The sequence below is a fragment of the Cariama cristata genome, unplaced genomic scaffold (genome assembly GCF_000690535.1).
Source record: "Cariama cristata isolate BGI_N322 unplaced genomic scaffold, ASM69053v1 scaffold4739, whole genome shotgun sequence".
NCBI classification, from domain to species: Eukaryota; Metazoa; Chordata; class Aves; order Cariamiformes; family Cariamidae; genus Cariama; species Cariama cristata.
The window spans coordinates 27,491-45,775 of NW_009636174.1; the positions used below are offsets into that span (position 1 = coordinate 27,491).

At 36.9% G+C, this 18,285-nt stretch overlaps 1 protein-coding gene across 1 annotated transcript in view; it reads right to left on the bottom strand.

Annotated features, from left to right (window-relative positions):
* TUBGCP6 (tubulin, gamma complex associated protein 6) overlaps positions 1-17,737 on the bottom strand; it is a 23,213-nt gene extending 5,476 nt beyond the window's left edge. Inside the window, 21 exon segments of the mRNA XM_009707810.1 lie at positions 346-487; positions 1,798-1,966; positions 2,244-2,430; positions 2,684-2,739; positions 3,148-3,300; positions 3,303-4,452; positions 4,702-4,818; positions 4,913-5,051; positions 5,730-5,845; positions 6,023-6,111; positions 6,189-6,270; positions 6,930-7,079; positions 8,492-8,631; positions 8,729-8,820; positions 10,739-10,848; positions 11,560-11,635; positions 11,962-12,083; positions 13,119-13,292; positions 13,812-14,022; positions 15,331-15,494; positions 16,991-17,737. Coding sequence (XP_009706112.1) covers positions 346-487; positions 1,798-1,966; positions 2,244-2,430; positions 2,684-2,739; positions 3,148-3,300; positions 3,303-4,452; positions 4,702-4,818; positions 4,913-5,051; positions 5,730-5,845; positions 6,023-6,111; positions 6,189-6,270; positions 6,930-7,079; positions 8,492-8,631; positions 8,729-8,820; positions 10,739-10,848; positions 11,560-11,635; positions 11,962-12,083; positions 13,119-13,292; positions 13,812-14,022; positions 15,331-15,494; positions 16,991-17,737 — 4,386 coding nt within the window.
* Positions 17,738-18,285: the final 548 nt, after the last annotated feature.

Here is an 18,285-nt window from a genome sequence, read left to right on the forward strand (position 1 = left end):
TTCCGTGACCGCTTATCTGTCAGAGTTTGAAATTATTATCCTCAGTGTGCCAAATCCTTGCACTCTCTGTATTGCTGGGACTAGCAGTAGGAAATACTACTCTCTTCCTTGGGACTTCCTTGGGCATGGGCATCCCTTCTGAGCAAAGACCTTCTTTAGCCTCACTCCTTAAAACATTAACAGAGTTCCTTGCTACACCACTTCTTGACACGGCACAAAAGAAGAAAAGAGCACAAGCCAGGATTCTAATTCACACCATTCCCTCATTCCCATGCAAATAAATCCAGAGGTGTCAAGCTAAAGCAGACAACCCAAAACCAAGGGGTAAGACAACAAAGCAAATACCTTCTCAAACAGCAGGTCACTAAGCGACTGAGCAAACTCCCCATCTTCCATTAAGAGAAAGTGTCTCAGTGCTTCAAAATGCTTCTCTACGTTCAGTTCCACAAAGTAATAATCAACTATTGCTTTGTTCACAAGAGAAACACTACAAATAAAACACAAAAAAGGTATTATTCTTACAAGAAACTCCTTCCTTACTATTAATGTCCAGCTGTGGCTACATCAGATTAATGCTCCAGTACTTAACTATGATACCCAAGACAGGATGATGTTCACATAAGCAAAAAGAAAAGGGGGGGGAGGGGGGAAGGGAGATAGAGACGACAATCTTCATCCAGAGTATACCAGAATTAAAACCTACCACTTCAGATAACCGGGTTTTGAACAGTACTGGGGAAGTATTTTAAGACTGGCTACATGTACTGTCTCATCTCTGTCACCTACACAAACAGAGTAAGACAGACTATTAAATCCCTGAGAAGAATATCCTAATCGGTAAAGTTCTGACACTAGATACCAAGGGCAGGCCCATACCACAGTTGACACTACAGTGTAGGTATTCAAGCTAACTTTAAATAATTTAACTTGCATATCAGGGATAGGCTAATTCTGCCAGCACACAACTCAGGCTCGCTTACTTTGTTTTGCTGATTACATGAATTTGTATAAAGATCGTTCTGGTAGCCAATCTGGATGTTTAAAACTCAGTTAGATAATTACATCTTTCTACATTGCACCAAACTTTATAGCATACTCAAAGTTAGTAAATGGAAATCCAAACTTACAAGAAAGTAGATTCCAAAACGGGAAGCATTTCAACACATCTGTCAATAACTCTTTTCATGACAGAAGCTAATCTCATACATAAAAACTCCTCTTTAAAATACCATTAGATATACTAATAAAATGATCCAACATATATGTGGTTTCCCTATATATTCCAATAGTAACAACAAAAGCTTTTATTAAACTTCAAAACAGCCTTGAAGCTGGAGTTCCCATAGAAACATAAAATATATCCTGATCAATATGCATGAGCTTTCACATAATCAAAAGATTATTTTTTTTTCCTCCCCTTATCTTTCATCTGCTAAATAAAAACTAGGAAAAACATAATAAATGATACACCTTCTTTTTAAAAGAACAAGGAAACCAATGGTGTCAAAACCACTGCTGCATAATCCATGAGCCTGAAAGCAAACACTTCTCTCCAAGCCCTTGTATTTCAAACAGACCTTCAAATTTTTAATTTACACATAAAAATATAAGTTTATCTTACTATTTATAAAGTAAATCTGAACTTTTTAGTTAATAACGGACCATTCACCAAACCACTTCTGGGATCAAAGAGCAAATTTAAGAGAACAGATCTATGTGCAACTCTTGTCTCAAAAAAGAACTAATAAAGAACATGACATTAATTGTTAGTGAATTGAAAATTTAGCAAATACTCACTGAGATACAAGTGGAGCAGTAATAGAACGTTTCATCAGCACTGGCAGAGATAAAAGCTCACTCAGCTGCACAGCCGTTTCATCTGTTGCTGACTGTACCATAGGATCCACAGGAAAGGTGTACGATCTTGGTATCACATGATGCAAGAGATGAGAAACTGGTAGTTCTGCTAAATTTAAAAATTATATATAAACATTGTTAAGTTATTATATTTAAGTAATTTGATACTCTGTTTCTGTTAAACTCTACACACCCCTCTAGGTTAGAAAATCATGATGTGTCAAAACGTATTTCTCATCTTTGTGCCTAGAAGCAAATTGTTTGGCTACTGCAGTTCATAATATTGGTGATTTACTAGTAATTCAGATATTTTTTCTGGCGCTCAGCTTTCTTGCTCAAGTTTACCACATCTTCTATTGATCTGCTGTTCCAACACTTCTACTCACACATCAAATCGTAACTATCTTGGTATTTTTCAATACAATACTGATCCGATAAGGCCTTCAAATAAGCTTGTTCTTTCTTCCATGTATCTTCCTCTCCCCCTTCCTCCTCCTTGGGAGCATTAGCTTCAGAAAATACAGCTTCTTGAGGCACAGTATCTTGTGGAATTGCTTTTTCAGGTTCTTCTGCCTAAAACAAAAAAACGGGACAAATTTTGTGAGAGATGCTGGCTTTGTCCACTCACGCACAATGTGTTCTTACATGTAAGTGACTAGTTGTTCCAACTGAAAATAAAGGAGCTTCCTCACCTCTATTTTTCTGACATGTAAAACATTATGGTATTACAGTGATTACTAGATTAGGACAGAAACTTATTACCTTAACTTCCAGTGTTAATCCTTTGAAGGAAAAGGAAGTCTTCGACAAATACTTTGTTTCTTACCTGTAAGGTCTGTGAGGAATCTGGAGAAAGGTCCTTGTTGACCACATTTGCAATTACTGTAACGACAAGTAAATTAAAGACAGCATTTACTTAGACCTGCTTATAATACTTAGTTCACACTTCAGGTCTGCTCCCAAAGTTCTTCAAAATTTCTGTATAGACCATCACCGAAACAACCACTCCAATAACAGACCCTCCCCATAGCCCCCCATGCAGGCAGTTTTTTGCGTGTTCTCTACTCAAGATCACACAAGGTACTGTTTCACGAAGTTTCAGACTAGAATTTTTTTTACGCTCTGTTTCTCATATATAGGAGACAAGACTAAGCTCAAATTCTTTCTTCTGAGTTCTAACAGTTATGTAAGGAATTAAGTGATAAGTACCCATTTTGAACATAAACATTTACACTTACTTTCATGAGCCCCTAAACAAATGTTCACTGAATAAACTTAATTGTATTTTACCTTCTTGTTTCTCTTTGATTGTATTTTCTTTTTTGTCACCTTTACTATTAGCATCAGGAAAGACTGGAACACTGTCAGACGACTGCAACTGTGGTGAAGTCTTTTCCTTAACTTGTGATGTTTTTGCCTCCTTTCTGCTCCCTTCAGCAGGAAAAAAAACAGAAGTGTCTGAACTGTGGAGTCAGAGGAAGGACCCAAAATGGTTTTACGATGAGGTATTGGATCGTTTTCTGTAGATGGGGCCCACTCCCCTACTTGGATGCTTGACTGGGATGCGTGACCAAATGGGCTCCAACGAGATTTCAAAGGCTCTGTATCTGAAACCAGTTCTCCAATTTTGATGTGTGACTGTGAAGCATGCCCATGGATGTTCCAACGAGGTCTAGCTGAGAGCACCTCTGACACGTTTTCACCAATCTTGATATTGGCATCAGATGCATGACCATGAATGTTCCATCGAGGCCTTGTAGGAGCTACATTTGACACATACTCTCCAATCTTAATATTGGCTTCCGAAGCATGTCCATGAATGTTCCACCTAGGCCTTGAGGGCTCTACCTCTGAAACATATTCCCCAATTTTAATATGAGCTTCAGAAACATGCCCATGAATATTCCATCGGGGTCTGCTAGATTCAACTTCAGAAGTATAGCTGCTGATTTTTATATGGGAGTCTGAAGAATGCCCATAAGGACTTGCATGTGGCTGGTAAGAGTCCACATGAGGTACATATTCCCCCACTCTAATGTTGGCATCAGATGCATGTCCATGAATATTCCACCGAGGCCTTCTGTACTCCACATCAAATACATTCTCTCCAACTCTAACATGTCCCTGCCAAGCTGCAGATGATCTGAGAACCGTATTAAAATCATACTCGTTTTGCTGATGCAATGGTGCATTGTCTTCTCCTTCCAGTGCTGCTCTCAAGATAGGCTGATTTTCACTTACTTGAGAAGTCTCAGAAAGATCCGAGTTAATATTTTGGAATGCTTCATCTAGCAAAGATCTTTGCACACTAATGGCAACAGGTTGTTCATCTTGTGGGTTTGGTAAGAAATCTTCTATATTCACATTGGATTCAGGGAAGGAATCAGCACTGCAAAGAGGACTGCACGCTTTCTCTGAACTTTGGAGACTGCTTTCAGACCCTGCTGCTTTAGGCTGAAAATGCTGATCAGAATTATTATTTGTTGGCTCTGGCACGGGCAGTGCTTTGTCAGCAGAAGCAGCATTTTCCAGTCCAGGCTCAGATTCTTTTCTGCCAACTGTCTCATCAGAATGCAGAGGTTTCACAGAAGACACCTAAAAGAGAAATATTATTACACTGTATAGCTAGTCACATAATCAAGCTACTTATTAGAGTGCCACTTTATTACAAGTAAGATCAAAAATTTTCCAATTTTTCAAATGTACTACCAATAATGTGATAACTATTCACCCTGCTGTTACAGTGAACCTTGTGTTTACTGAACTGAACTGAACCGTGAAATGAACTCCCTTGAGGGAAACTTGGAATAGCAACCTGGCATCTATGTAAGAAAGTCATCTCACCTGTGAATGTGGATCTTTCACAACAGGGTTTTTATCTAAAGCCAACTGGCATTGTTTATAAGGAATAATATCTAATTTTCTCCTGTAGTTTCCATCTGGAAGTTTTTCAAGCATTTCCTATAAAAAAAAAAAAAAGACAAACCTGGAAGTCTTCCAAGTACCAAGTACCAAATTTTCTAAATTACATTTCTTAAATCTTTTCAGAAGATACCTCAATGCGTTTTTGATCTTCTAACAGAAACTTAAGACGGGCTGTTTCCAACTTGTGTCGCTGGATTTTCCATAACGCTCTTTGTTCCCGACGGGCTGCATCATCAGAAAGTTTGCTGTAATGGTCAATTAATTCCTGCCTAAATGAAGGTAAAAATAAAGCTAAGTTACAGATTTTTGCACACTGATTTTCATCTTTCCTTCTAAAGAATAAGACCTTTTAGCACTTCAGAACCAAGAATAATTTTTTAAAAAGTAGAAGCCAGAGGCTTCAATCACAGAGAATAAACAGGTGGAGAAAACAGCACTGTATTCTTAGTCAATATGTATTTCTATAACTATTCACAGTAGGTCAGTCATTTATCTTAAGTATCTTTAGATATAACAGAAGAAAGTGAAATAGAACTAGATGTATAACAAGAGCAATTCAAATAATTATCAATCTAACTCCTCCGTCTGCTTTTTACTTCTACTTTGACATACATGTGACCATTTCTGCTGTGGGTTCAGTTTGTAATTGTAAGATGGAGTTACATTTTTTCCTGAAATTCAGATCATAACAAAAACCAGACTGGATAGGGCTGGCGCACATCAGTGGATCCCAGACTTTTGGTCCACTAACCATTCCTACCTCACAAAATGGCCCATAGATTATCAAAAATCCTTACATCCATCTTTTTAACTGTAAACATTACCCTAGAAGAGCCATGTCTGGGAATTGCTAGTACCATAAATTTTAATACACAATTATTTTTCCTCAGGTCTTTATGACGGTCTTGGAGTATCTAAGCTTTGGGAGACTACTCAGATACATTTACCTTGCCTTTTTTTCCAGTTCTTCTTCTAAAGCTTTCAGTCTTTTTTCTCTCTCTCTCAGTTCTCGGGCATAGCTGAAATCATCATCAATCTCCTCTTGCTTTATTGCAAGGCGACGCTGCATAAATATTGAATACTTTTAAAAGCCACTCCCAATACCAGCTCTAACGCACACATATGCAAGAAGTTCTTATTTGTACCCCATGAGCTATTCATTCAACTTCAATAAATCAAGATATCCTTTTAATTATTTGCCTAAGAAATAATGTTGGCCTTCAAAAACACAGAGAAATACCTCTTGGTCTCTTGCAAACTGCTCTTTCAGCTTCTGAAACTGCTCCCGTTTCTTTGCATCCAAAGCCATTCGTTCCGACATTTGTCGATCTGTATTAAAATAAACAGGTTGTTAGTTTACAGTAACAAACCCACTAGAAAACACATGAAACACCACTGCAACTTACCATTAATGGCTTTTAGTACTTTACTAGCAGTTTCTCGAGCATGAACAATTAATTCTTGTTTGGCTATTTCCATGCGCAAATCCTAAAAAAAAAACCAAAAAACGAAACAAACACAAATACAGGTAGGAATTTTTTCTATTATTTTAGATTTGAAAATATACTGTTGCAAAGATAGGTGCATGCTTTATGATGGTTATTAATCTATGATTACAGTACAGAAATATGAATAAAACAATTAAATAAATGGAAAGTTTATAAACTAATATTTCAAGTTAATACTCCAAGGCCTCACAAGAAGCCAAATCCATCTGATATATACACTGTATTGAATGGCATCTGAAAGACAGAAGTCTCTTTATAACTAGAAGAGTTCTGAAAAAAAAATTAACTTTGCAAATTACAAATTATCTCGTTACTAATTTGCTTGCCACATTTGTTAAATTAGAATCTAACAATCTTTTCAGTACTTTTCAGTAGGAGGGCAAATCTGCTGCTGCAAAGAAGTAAGATGGTAGTCCAAAACTCATTTAATATAAGAAAATGCCAACAAATGACAACACACCACCTATACTTTTAAAAGCTGTATTAAATAAGTTTATTTGATGTGATAACAATTCAAACACCAATTGACCAATGAAAAAATTCTGACCATAAATACAAATTCTTTCAAAGTTATGACAACAATAAAAAATTAGTATTAAAAATCCCAACAATAAGGTGTTTATTCTTTTATTCATTTACCTTTTCCTCTTTGCTTATGGAACTGTATCGGGCAATTCTTTCCATTCGGCCTACGTACACTGCACAATCTCTCTCTATCTCTTTCAGCTCCTCAAGTGAAAAAATAACTGAAATCCGGGGAACAGGTATATCTGACCAACATATATAATGCTGAAAAATGAGAAATTTCCTTTTAAATACATTTTTTTAACTGTAAAATGTCAGATTATGAACTCGCATTATATATTTTTTTAAATTTAGCAATGTGTCAAGATACTGTGACAAGACTCTACACAGGATCTAAAATTTTTATTAATATTATTTTAGCATTTATATCATTCAAAGTAGGAGACAGAGATATAACATTCAAGAATTTGGATCACAGGTCAAATTCTAAGGGTCCCCTCTTTCTCACTGAATTGGATAGGAATCTCCATCTCAGCATCCCTACATCTCTGAAGCTGTTCTACTGAGTGCAGAAAACAGGTAAGTGAGCTTTAAAAAAAAAAAAAAAAAAACACGCACAAGCATGCTCACACTGGATTCATCAGTCTACTGGTAAAAGCCAGAAGACTGGACACCCAGAGCTGTGTCCCTGGGGCTGTGTTAGCCTAAGCAAAAAGGAAGAGCCAGCTGTTTACAGCATTATCATGAAAAGGGATGAAATGTGACTGGCACTCCCAGACAGATGGAGGATGATTGAACCTGGGTGCCGCACATCCTGGGGGAATGTTCTATCTATTAAGATACTGTGTTAGTGACTGATACAGCTGTAATTTATAATGGAAATAACGGCTGGCACTGTTTTATAAAAAGCCCAGCACTACTGGCACACCGAGTCATGGTTTGAGAATGCTTATCAGAGCAGACTCAGAACTAGCAGAGGGCCATCTCACTTGAGATATTAGGCTTATGCCTGATGATACCAGACAACTGAGCTGCTCAGCTCTGCCAAGACTGGGCAGCTCCGATCTTAGAAAGAAAGAGAATACTAGTTACTTGGCAAAGACTGCCTATAGACTTTAGACCCCTCTGTGATTTTTTCACAGTTAGACATATACGGAGAAGAGGGAAGACACAAAGTAGTTTAACATGTTTTTCTTATCAAGGACGAGACTCGTTCTGCAAAATATGAATAAACAGAAATATTTAAGCACTTCTTGGAAATGTAGTGATAGAGCTGAAAGACAAGAGCTATGCAGAACTGAGTCATGACCTAGACAGTGAGGCATCTTTAAACCAAAAAATACTAGTGTGAGTTGTGTGAAAAACGGAAGGCACTTGCTTGGAAACCTAAAACATTTCTTTCAATACAAAGGAAAATAGGAAATATAGCATGCGCGTTGGATACGATAAATTTGATGCTGTTAAAAATTTACATTTCTGCAGTGAGGTGTTAACAAGTAAAGTCGATAATCAGCTCACAAGTACCTGAGAGCACCTAATTGCCTTTCACGAATCAACATCCTACTTAGGCAATACCAGTTTTCAATAAAGGAGCAAACTTGCTAAAGACCTAGAAACTTGCTCTAAAGAGACATGATTTTCTCAATGTAATAGGAAGGAATCAAACCAAAACTTACCCTAGGACAGCACAATTTCAGCAAGTTTATCGTTTTCCCGCATATGTACACATCATTAGCAATATGTTTAAGAAACACAGGGACACAATCTTCTACTTCTTTTGAAATCAAAACATAGCCATGAGTCCAGTAGTGTTTATCTACATATCAAACAAAAAGATGAAAGTATGTATTTTTAATTATTTAATTAACAGCACAAATTATACACATTAGAAATGCTCCAAATACATACTGTACCTCTGAAACAAAGATAATCTTCATTCACCTGGATCATAAATTCTCCATAAACATCTCTGAATACACCACTGTATACCCAATCATAGATAAATCTAAAAAAAATACAATTGTACAATATTGAAAATCAATCCTCTCACCTTCTCAAACCAAGCAGTAAGTATGCAATTATCTCACCTTCTCAAACCAAGCAGTAAGTATATTCTTTAAAACATCAAAACACACAAGCTATAGGCAGGATAAAAACCAGCAATTAAGCGCTGTCACACTGATATTTAAGATACACACAGGATTGTGTCTCCACATTTTTCTTACGAGAAAACATATTTATATAGAACATTTCAGTGATAATTAGTTAAGATGAAAGAACACTGCCTTAATTAAAAACATCTTTTTATTTCTGTGTATTAATTTACTGAGAACATAATAAAAATTTCTAGAAATCTTTGCAGCACATCAAAAGCAGGGATAGGGTGAGACAAGCAGGAAGGAGCTCGTTTAAAGAGAGGTAACTTCAGCAGGGAGAAACTGAAAGGGTATAAAACAAAGATGCAATACCAAGCACTTTTTCCCCAGACCTAGAGACATTTTTAATATACATGCAATAATGAGAACTACTATCTTGAAATATTTCTTCATGCTTTTTCATATTTCCTCTGTGTGAAACCAAACTTTTGAAAAAAAAAAATACAATTATCTGAAGCTACAGATAAAAAGGGTCAGAGCACCTGAAGCTAATCTTTTCTTTTCTTACCAGATGCAATACTAACACTGTTTCTAGACACTGGGTCAGTGTTACAAACAGGAAGCATTTAGCACAGGAAGCACCATTCAATTTCAAGGTCATAAGTAAAAAGTTAAGAACTTTTGAGGTGTTAAATCTTATGTTTCTATGATTTATTTGATCAACAACTCTATTATGTAATTTTTTTCAGGTTAATAAATGAGTGGGCTAACACTTTCTGCAGATAATGGAGGCCTCCTTCCACGGCAGCCCTGATTGTACTTGATTGATGTTTTGATAGAGATCTGCAACAAATTTAGGAGTCAATGCTGTAAGTATCACATACCAGTAAGCATACTTTCATATTTTTTAGGTTCCTTGTGATGCCATGACATTCTGCCCTTGGTATTTCAGAAATGTGACTACTTTCTATAAATTACAGGGCAGGAGCTCTGAATATATCTGAACAAGTCTTCTGCTAAATCTGAAATTAAATTTCTCTGAAGAACATTTTATGTAGAAGGAAGAAAAAAAAAGAAGGGTGGCCATGGGAGGAATCTTAAATTTAGAGCATTTTGACAGATTTTGGTTTTCTCCTTCTAGTATCATTACATCTATTAAGTATCACTGTAAAGTGATAAATAGTTTATAAATAGTATTTTAAATAAATAAATAGCTATTTAAAAAAAAATTAGCGCCTCTTCAGAAGTCTATAACAATTTCTAAATTGATGCGCACTGCTTAACAAAACTGTTGCAATCCAAGGAACTCTGTTTCCTATTGTAACTAAGTGACATACATTTAATGAACAACAGATTTGGGTTTTTTATTTTAATTTTAATTTTTGCTTACTAAAAAGCCCACAAGAAAGACAATGGAAATAAGCATGAACTTTCCCAGTTTGTGCAACACCAAGAGAAATCTGTTAGTTGCCAGTCTCAGGATTTCACTACAGGTATGAGAAGAAAAAAAAATAGAAGTTTATCCAAGTCTTATATTCTAATATGAATTTCCAGGACCAGCAGCAAGAAAGAAGTCTTATTTACATGCATTTATTTACTGATCTAGTCACACATAAAATCCTTATGTTGTTACGGAGTGGAAAAGTGAGGGAAAGAAGGATTCAGCAAAATGAATTAATTTTAATATGTATTTTGCAGATACAGCAACATCTTGTATTTTCTGTGAAAATGATAAAAGCCACTTGTTAAATTACCAGAGTTAATCACCAGATTACTAATTCAGAACTGCTCTTAAACATAATTATGCAGAGATCAGTACGGACGCACCTTGTGTATGGTTCACAGCTCGTCTTCAACAAAGACAGAAGAACTGGATAATGCTCATTGCTACAGTTGTTGAGAGCCTCTTTGTACAGATATGAAAGCAACTTAACACCCTAAAAAAATTGAAAAATATTCTAGTATTAGGCAACAAACTTCACTACAACTTTAATAACAAAAGACTCATAAAAACACAGTTCTACATGTTTCACTAGACACAGAAGGTAGAATTCATCTCACTTCCTCTAGCTATCTAAAGTTAAGATCACTTTATCTGATCTAGTTACCTCGAGCTCACTTTATGGTCACTGGAGGAAAACAGGTATGTTCAGAGTTGGTTTCATTTGACTTGCTGCAAACACCTCCTTTAGAATGAAATGAAATGCACTCTAGGGCTTATTTTGGGTCCTTTGTTTACTTTAGGAAAACACAGGACAAAATTCCAAATTTTAAAGTATCTGGAGAAAGGATTATAGCACTTCTAGGAATAAATTCTTCACGGTGAGGGTGGCGAGGCAGTGGAAGAGGTTTCCCAGAGAAGTTGTGGATGCCCCATCCCTGGAAGTGTTCAAGGCCAGGCTTGATGGGGCTTTGAGCAACCTGGTCTGGTGGAAGGTGTCCCTGCCCATGGCAGGGGGGCTGGAACTAGGTGATCTTTAAGGTCCCTTCCAACCAAACCATTCTATGATTCTAACTGGAGGTCCAAGGTCGTATCTTTGGTAGCAGAAAGACCAACACTAAGTATTTTACATAAAATCCTATCCAATTTTGAAGAATATTAACACTGTAACCCAAACCAAACATTAAAATATCAAATTAATTATCACCGTAGGAAATGAAGCACCAGCTCCACCACTGATCCCCAGTGCTGTTGTTCCTATGCCACAAAGTTCAGCTAAATACCTAAAAAACAATATTAAAATATATGTAACAACTTCAACCAGAAGTCTCTGAGATCAGTGATGAACTTTGCTAAAGTTGAACATCATACAATAACTCTACTGCATCAGCTGAATGATAATAGGGATAACAAAGACACTGAATATAAAGACCTTACATGTTTTCCCTAGAATCTTCTAGATACAAAGAAGTCTTTCTGTTAAAACAGAGGAAAAATACTGAAAGACTATGTAAGAATACCCATGTAATGTCTCTTTTAGTGTATATGAAGAAATAGATTGCATTTTTTCTGCTATGAAAAGCTTAGATATTTAATATTATTCTCTTACCTCAACTGACGACCTAATTTTCTGAAGAGAAAGCTGATTGTTAGAAGACTTAAAGTAGGAGGTGTTGACAAAACACAGGCTCGGTAATATTGAAGATACTTTCTCAGCCCACTTGTGAATGCCTAGTATCCACAGAAAATATTGAAAGTCTTACTGTTAAAGCTGTTAATAGTCTACCCACATCTCACATCAATTGCATCAGCATGAAAACAAGCCTTTCACTAAAATAATTTGCATATGTAGGTAAGAAGGACTTGTATATCAAAGTAAGGGGGAAGGAAGAGTCCATGCAACTTCAGACATCTAAATTAGCCAGATGACTCCTCTATACTCTTTATACATCCTGCACATTATGCAACCACGCACAGTGTAATAAAGCATCTTGGTTCAGCTCCTTTGAATTGCCCTTCGAGGAGCTCCTCGTTCTCTATCAGCTATAATATGAACCCAGGGAAACCCATTTCCTTACTTTCATGCTTAAATTGGATACTGGAAAAAACTCATCTAGAACATTTTCTAACAAGACAAGGAGAGAGACTTTATTCACTGTCTATTAACATTGCTGTAAATAAAATATCCAGAAGGAATACATTTTCATAGCCAATCCTAACTAAATTCTATGCATTAGAAAGAGATGAAATCACCTGATATTACACAGCACAGTTCACCATAATATACAGAGGACTGACAGGGAAAATTTGCACTTCATTCTGAACTAAGAAAAAGTAATTAAAGCTATTAAATATAATATTTATCTATTCCAGTTCTTTTTAATTGTATTATATATACATACACTGTATTAAGAAAGTTCTTACTATTTTAATTTTACATATCTTAATGTATAAATATGTGGTGTTTTAAAAACATCTAAAAACTATATTCCTTCAGTCCTCAACAGAACATGACTAAACAAATCCCATTTCAGGTAATGAAGACCTTTTACTATGTGTTTCAGTGCAAGCAAGCCCTAAGCACACAGAGCTGTGATTTAAACACAGTGGCACTGTTCGTTGCTGACCTGGGATAAGCATTACATTTAAAATACTTTGTAGTTTTGCAGAATGCAGAAATTCCAGCTTTACCCAAAATCAAAGTTACCTTCTCTACCTAAGATAACTGGTCCATTAAATCTAGATGATTTAATACAATTGCTTTACCTGAAACACAAGTCCTTTGCTGTATGAAGAATCTAAAACTGGCTGAAGAGAAAAACGACTTAGTCGTGTGTAATAGGTTCCATACTCCGCAACTTCTGAGAGTAGGTTGTGCATTGTCTCTGGTGAGGTTCCAGATACATATACCCCCTCCTTTATCACAAACGTCTGAGCAGCCTAAAAGGATATAGGGAGGAGGAAAAAAAAGAAGATTCAAATATTTCATAGTTGTATTCTGATTTAAAATAGCAAACATTTACACACAAAAATAACAGCAGACAAATTTTCAGTTCAGATACTCTGGTGACTGAGACTACATAGCTAGGACAGCGTGATAAACATATTAAATTGCAGCAAAATTTCAGGAGTATAAAAGGTATTTTCAAATATACAGAATAAGACTCATTAACCAATTCCTTCAAGAAAATCCAATCTACAAAACTATTCACACATCTATTTTCAAGCATTCGTAAACCTATTTTCACTTAGAGGACTACAAATACTCTTAGCCTATTGTAATAACATTGCTATTGCAACCTATAAATACTGCCTTATTGCCATTAGGTCACACTCAACTTTTTAACAGTATCCACAACTGCAAGATCTCAAAAGAAATATATATATTCAAAAGGAAACCTCGAGAAAGAAAAAAAGAAAAATATGCGACTAAGAAGCACATATAAAAATTCTCCATACCTGATTCAGTGAAAATGTAGTGGATACCACACCAATGAGGACATTCAAGACATCCTTAACCAGTTCAGGTTCCTTCACTAGGACAAGCTGTGGAAGCTGAAGTACAGTGTTACTAAACAGTTGCAATTCCCCTTCTTGAAGTTTGTAAAATTTGTCAAAAGCTTCTCTCCCAGCTTCAGTAAGATACGGTTCCTCTTTTTTACCAGGTGGGCTGTGTCAGAGCAAACACAACATTACAAGGTGATTATATAAAAAGAAGGAAATACATCTCCTAAAGAAAAAACGGCATTTCAGAATTTTTACACAGCCAGTATTGACCACAGAAAAAGGTACTAGTATATAGCACATTTTTAAGGGAACGTGCATTCAGTCAATGAAACTGTAGACCAAACTCACTACAGTGAGGAAACAGGTAGATAATCTGAGCCTCAGTTCAGACAGAAACCTTGACAGAGAATCGCCAGCTTTTTTTGTGGCTTTCCCTGACGCAGTTTTCACCTTAGCAAAATGAGGTCAATATATACCAGATTTCCAGGGTCCTCGTAATACTAATATTCAAATATGTTGTTGACCAATATGCTCAAAATGGTATGACTTGTGTCAAGACATCTTAGCTTTTCACAGTGAGGATTACTATCCCCTCCAAAACAATTTCTCCTTCCAATTCTTCCAAAAATTCTGAATTCTACTAGCATGTATTACACGAAAGCTGTCAGGCATATGGTCTATATTTGACTTTAAGATCCTTACAGTCTAAACGGCAGCAAGAAAAACTGTCTTGTACTAGGAACAAAGCTAGAGTGTGCTACAGTGGCTTTGAAAAATCGTATCAGGAAACTTCGGAGTTTCTGAGCTTCTCAGGCTCAGAGTTGAAAAAACACTGTATAACACTGCAACAGACACTAGATTATTATTTAGAATTACAGAAAACATACAAAGCACAGCTTCTCCAAGAATCACGCACACCACTGTCCATCAGCAATGTAAGAAGATACCTGCCATACCTGCCGTTTTTTTTTTTTTTTTTTTTTTGTCATTTTAGGGAAGTTAGGAAGCTTTAACAGGGCTATATAGAGCCTTCTCTGAACACACACATCTTCTACTCAACAGCCAAAAGAACTACAAGCCTAACTGCACCATCAAGGAATCTGCTATAATAATTTCTGTTTTGCTACACACAGGGAAAAGGAATACAAGACTGGGAGATACTAATGCATAAGAAGTCAGATTAGTTAGAAAAATGTTGCATTTCACACAAACAGCAACATAATCCCTTCAGTGTTTTTGACAAAGGTAATTTTATCTCTTCCTATGAAACAGCTGCACTCTAAGAACTAGTTTGTTGAAACTGCAGGACCTTTATTCCTTTCTCAATCATTAATGCAGTATATTGAATTCTGTGAATTAAATACACACATTTCACCATTCATACTGATGTCATTTGGAACTAAGATGAAATGCACCTTCATACATTTGAATATGATGCACAGTAAGTTTGCCAGTAACATCAGACACATACTATCCAATTCTTTCCCAACATCTTCGTTTGCTGGGTCCATATGTAAGCACTGCATCCCACAAGTCTATGTCTGGAGTCATGCTCGGCTCTGACTGAGAATCAGGGGTCAGATTGGATGCTGACTGGAATCCCTCATCTTCTGACTGGTCTATACTTTGGGGAACCTGTCAGAGAGAGTTCAAATGTTATACATGAAAATATTTTACTGAAGAAACATATGTTAATACAGAAGATGTCCTGCTATCATTCATGATCAAGTGACTCCACATAACTCAACCTGTGTCGTCCACTCTCCCTTTTTTTTAAGTTTTTCCTGTAAGCACTCTTTTCATTTGGTAACTCTCTACAGGTATTATTGCCTATACACAAAACAACCACCATCATCAAAATAATATACTAAGTTTGTCAGCGTTAAACTTGAAACTTACTCCTCTGGTAAGCATATAGTTCTACAAATTGAGAATACAAGGTCTGGATATTCAACAATATATAACACTAATAAAATCATACTGCTCAGTATTTCATTTGAGCAAATGATCCAGGCCCTAATTCTTCAAATTTGTAAACATTTTGTTAATTATGACTAGCATAGTTTGTTCCCTTATGTTTAGTCATATGCAGAAAATCTGCAGGTGTCCAAACAGTGTACATGCCACATCCTCAACTCCCAATCAACAGGAGTTGTATGTGCAGAACAGTACTCAATTTTAGTAAAAGACAATCACACCCACGTAAAAAGCAGCATGTTCTTCAAGAAATCGCAAATTTTCCAGTCTGATTGAAAGAGTACAGCACTTACTCAAAACAGTTCTGCCTCCCCTGAGTTACGACTTACATCCATACATGCACATTGAATGGCACAGGGGTTTTCTTTTTTAATGTGTCTGCCTTCAAGTTTCAATTAACACCCTGAATTCAGGGAATCGCAAGAGCTATCCATATGTTAAGCAGAGGGAACAAAATGAAGATTACAAACACAGAAGTATAAAAAACCTACCTACACATAGTAAAAATAGAAAGAAAAAAAAACCAGCAAATTTATCTAGTACCTCTACGAGAATAAAACATAGCAAAAATAAACAGAATAGACAGCAAAAGGAGAAAAATATACAGTAGAAACCATACACACTGAAAAGGTAAAAGTACAGTGGGAACTAGAAAGTTCGATGAAATGTAGTAACTGAAAAAAATGTTTTAAGATACAACAAGCCAAGAAGAAAATACAACAAGTTAGGTAATGTAATGCAAATGGCAAAACACATACAGACAGGAATGCTTATGCAGTCAGGCTGAACAGTAACAAGGAAGCAACAACGCAAAGCAGTTCAATGTACAAAGCAGGCAAAAATGCAAGGAAAACATTACTAGGTTAGGGAAGGCACAGGTATAACTGGTGGTTTAACTTCCTACAGCCTATGGTCACACGATGTTTTTTTATACGGTTATAGGACAAGACCAAGGTTTTCAGTATCATACATCTCTGTATCCGAAAAGCTTAGCTGGTTCTCAGTAAAGAAAAGGATCCCTGCTCCATCTTAAATTCCAATACTGTATGCTTCTATTACAAATTAAATTACTACCTATATTTTAAACTATAGTTTCAAAGTGGCGTATTAAAAGCATGCATACACTCTGAAGTCCAAAACAAATAATACCATACTTTAATTGCAAGTCCAGACAAATCTGCATTGTCAGGCACTGGTGGTAAATCCAACTTGATGTCCATATCATACGTACGGCTATGGACAAGAGCACCAAAGAGCGAGACCCGTGTTTCTTTCTCAAACTTGTCACCAGCAGGATAGTTCTGTGAGAACAACTCTATGGCAGGGAGTCCAGTGCCAGGTGCAGCCTCCATTATCTGAAGTGTCTTCTGAATTGTGTCATTGAACTGACATTCTTCATTTGTTATTAGAGATTGTATATCGGCTTCAAATACACTTACGTCATAAAAATCATAACCCTGGTACTTGACATTTCTCCCAACGTATTTGTTGTTCAGAAAATAGTCCTTTTTTTGTGGTACAAGCTGAGGAGGACCTGTTCCAGCAAGCTGTACTAAGAGATCCAAGACAGAATTAACTTCAGTGAATGGCAAGCATTCAGCTGTTTCCAGTTCCTCCACAAGATTCTCCAGTCTATCTGCTTGAGCACCTAGGCCACCAACTCTCAAGTTGAAAGACAGCATCAAAATTTTGTTTTTCACTGGAAGCCTGGAAACGTTTGATTGCAGCTTACGAGCCTCGTCTTGAAAAAGGTTTACGAACAGGGCATTGTAAGCAACCCTTTTCAGACTTTGCTTAGCCCTTCTCTTGCTGATCTTCCGCCTGCCCAGATGGACCTTCCACGGCAAACCTGTCAAGTGTGCTTCACACAAATCATTGAACAACTGTGTAATGCTCTCCATTTCCAATCAAATTGTCACGTTACAGCAGCTACAGTCTGGGTCTCTGGTTTCAAGCGAAGACCTGAAAATTAACAGGAAAAGGAAGAAACACTCGTAAGGCGTATGAGAAATTGGTAAGTATGCTTTCACTTAAACTGAGACAACCCAAAATGAGAGAGAAGAAAACTGACCTAGCACATATTTAGGACGTGAGCTATAAAAATAACAGTACGACTTTGATCATGGGCAAAGTGACGGTGATGCAAGCTTAATTTCAAAAGCCCGATTTTGCTTGGCAGACTGAAATAGAACAGATCGTCCTGCTGTAATACAGGACTCATGTGGGAGCACCTCCCAATCCTTACCACTCAGGAGACATTCGCCACCTCCCTCCCACCTCCGCAGTACCCTCAGCAGAAGCCGCGGGGCCACGCACAGAGCGGGTGAGCAGATGCGGGTGCTGATGGTGCCAGGCAGCGCAGGGCCGGCCTGCACGACACCGGCCATCCCTGGGGCGGCTGTGGGGCGCCCACCGAAAAGGCTCGGGGGCCGCCGGCATCACCTCGGAC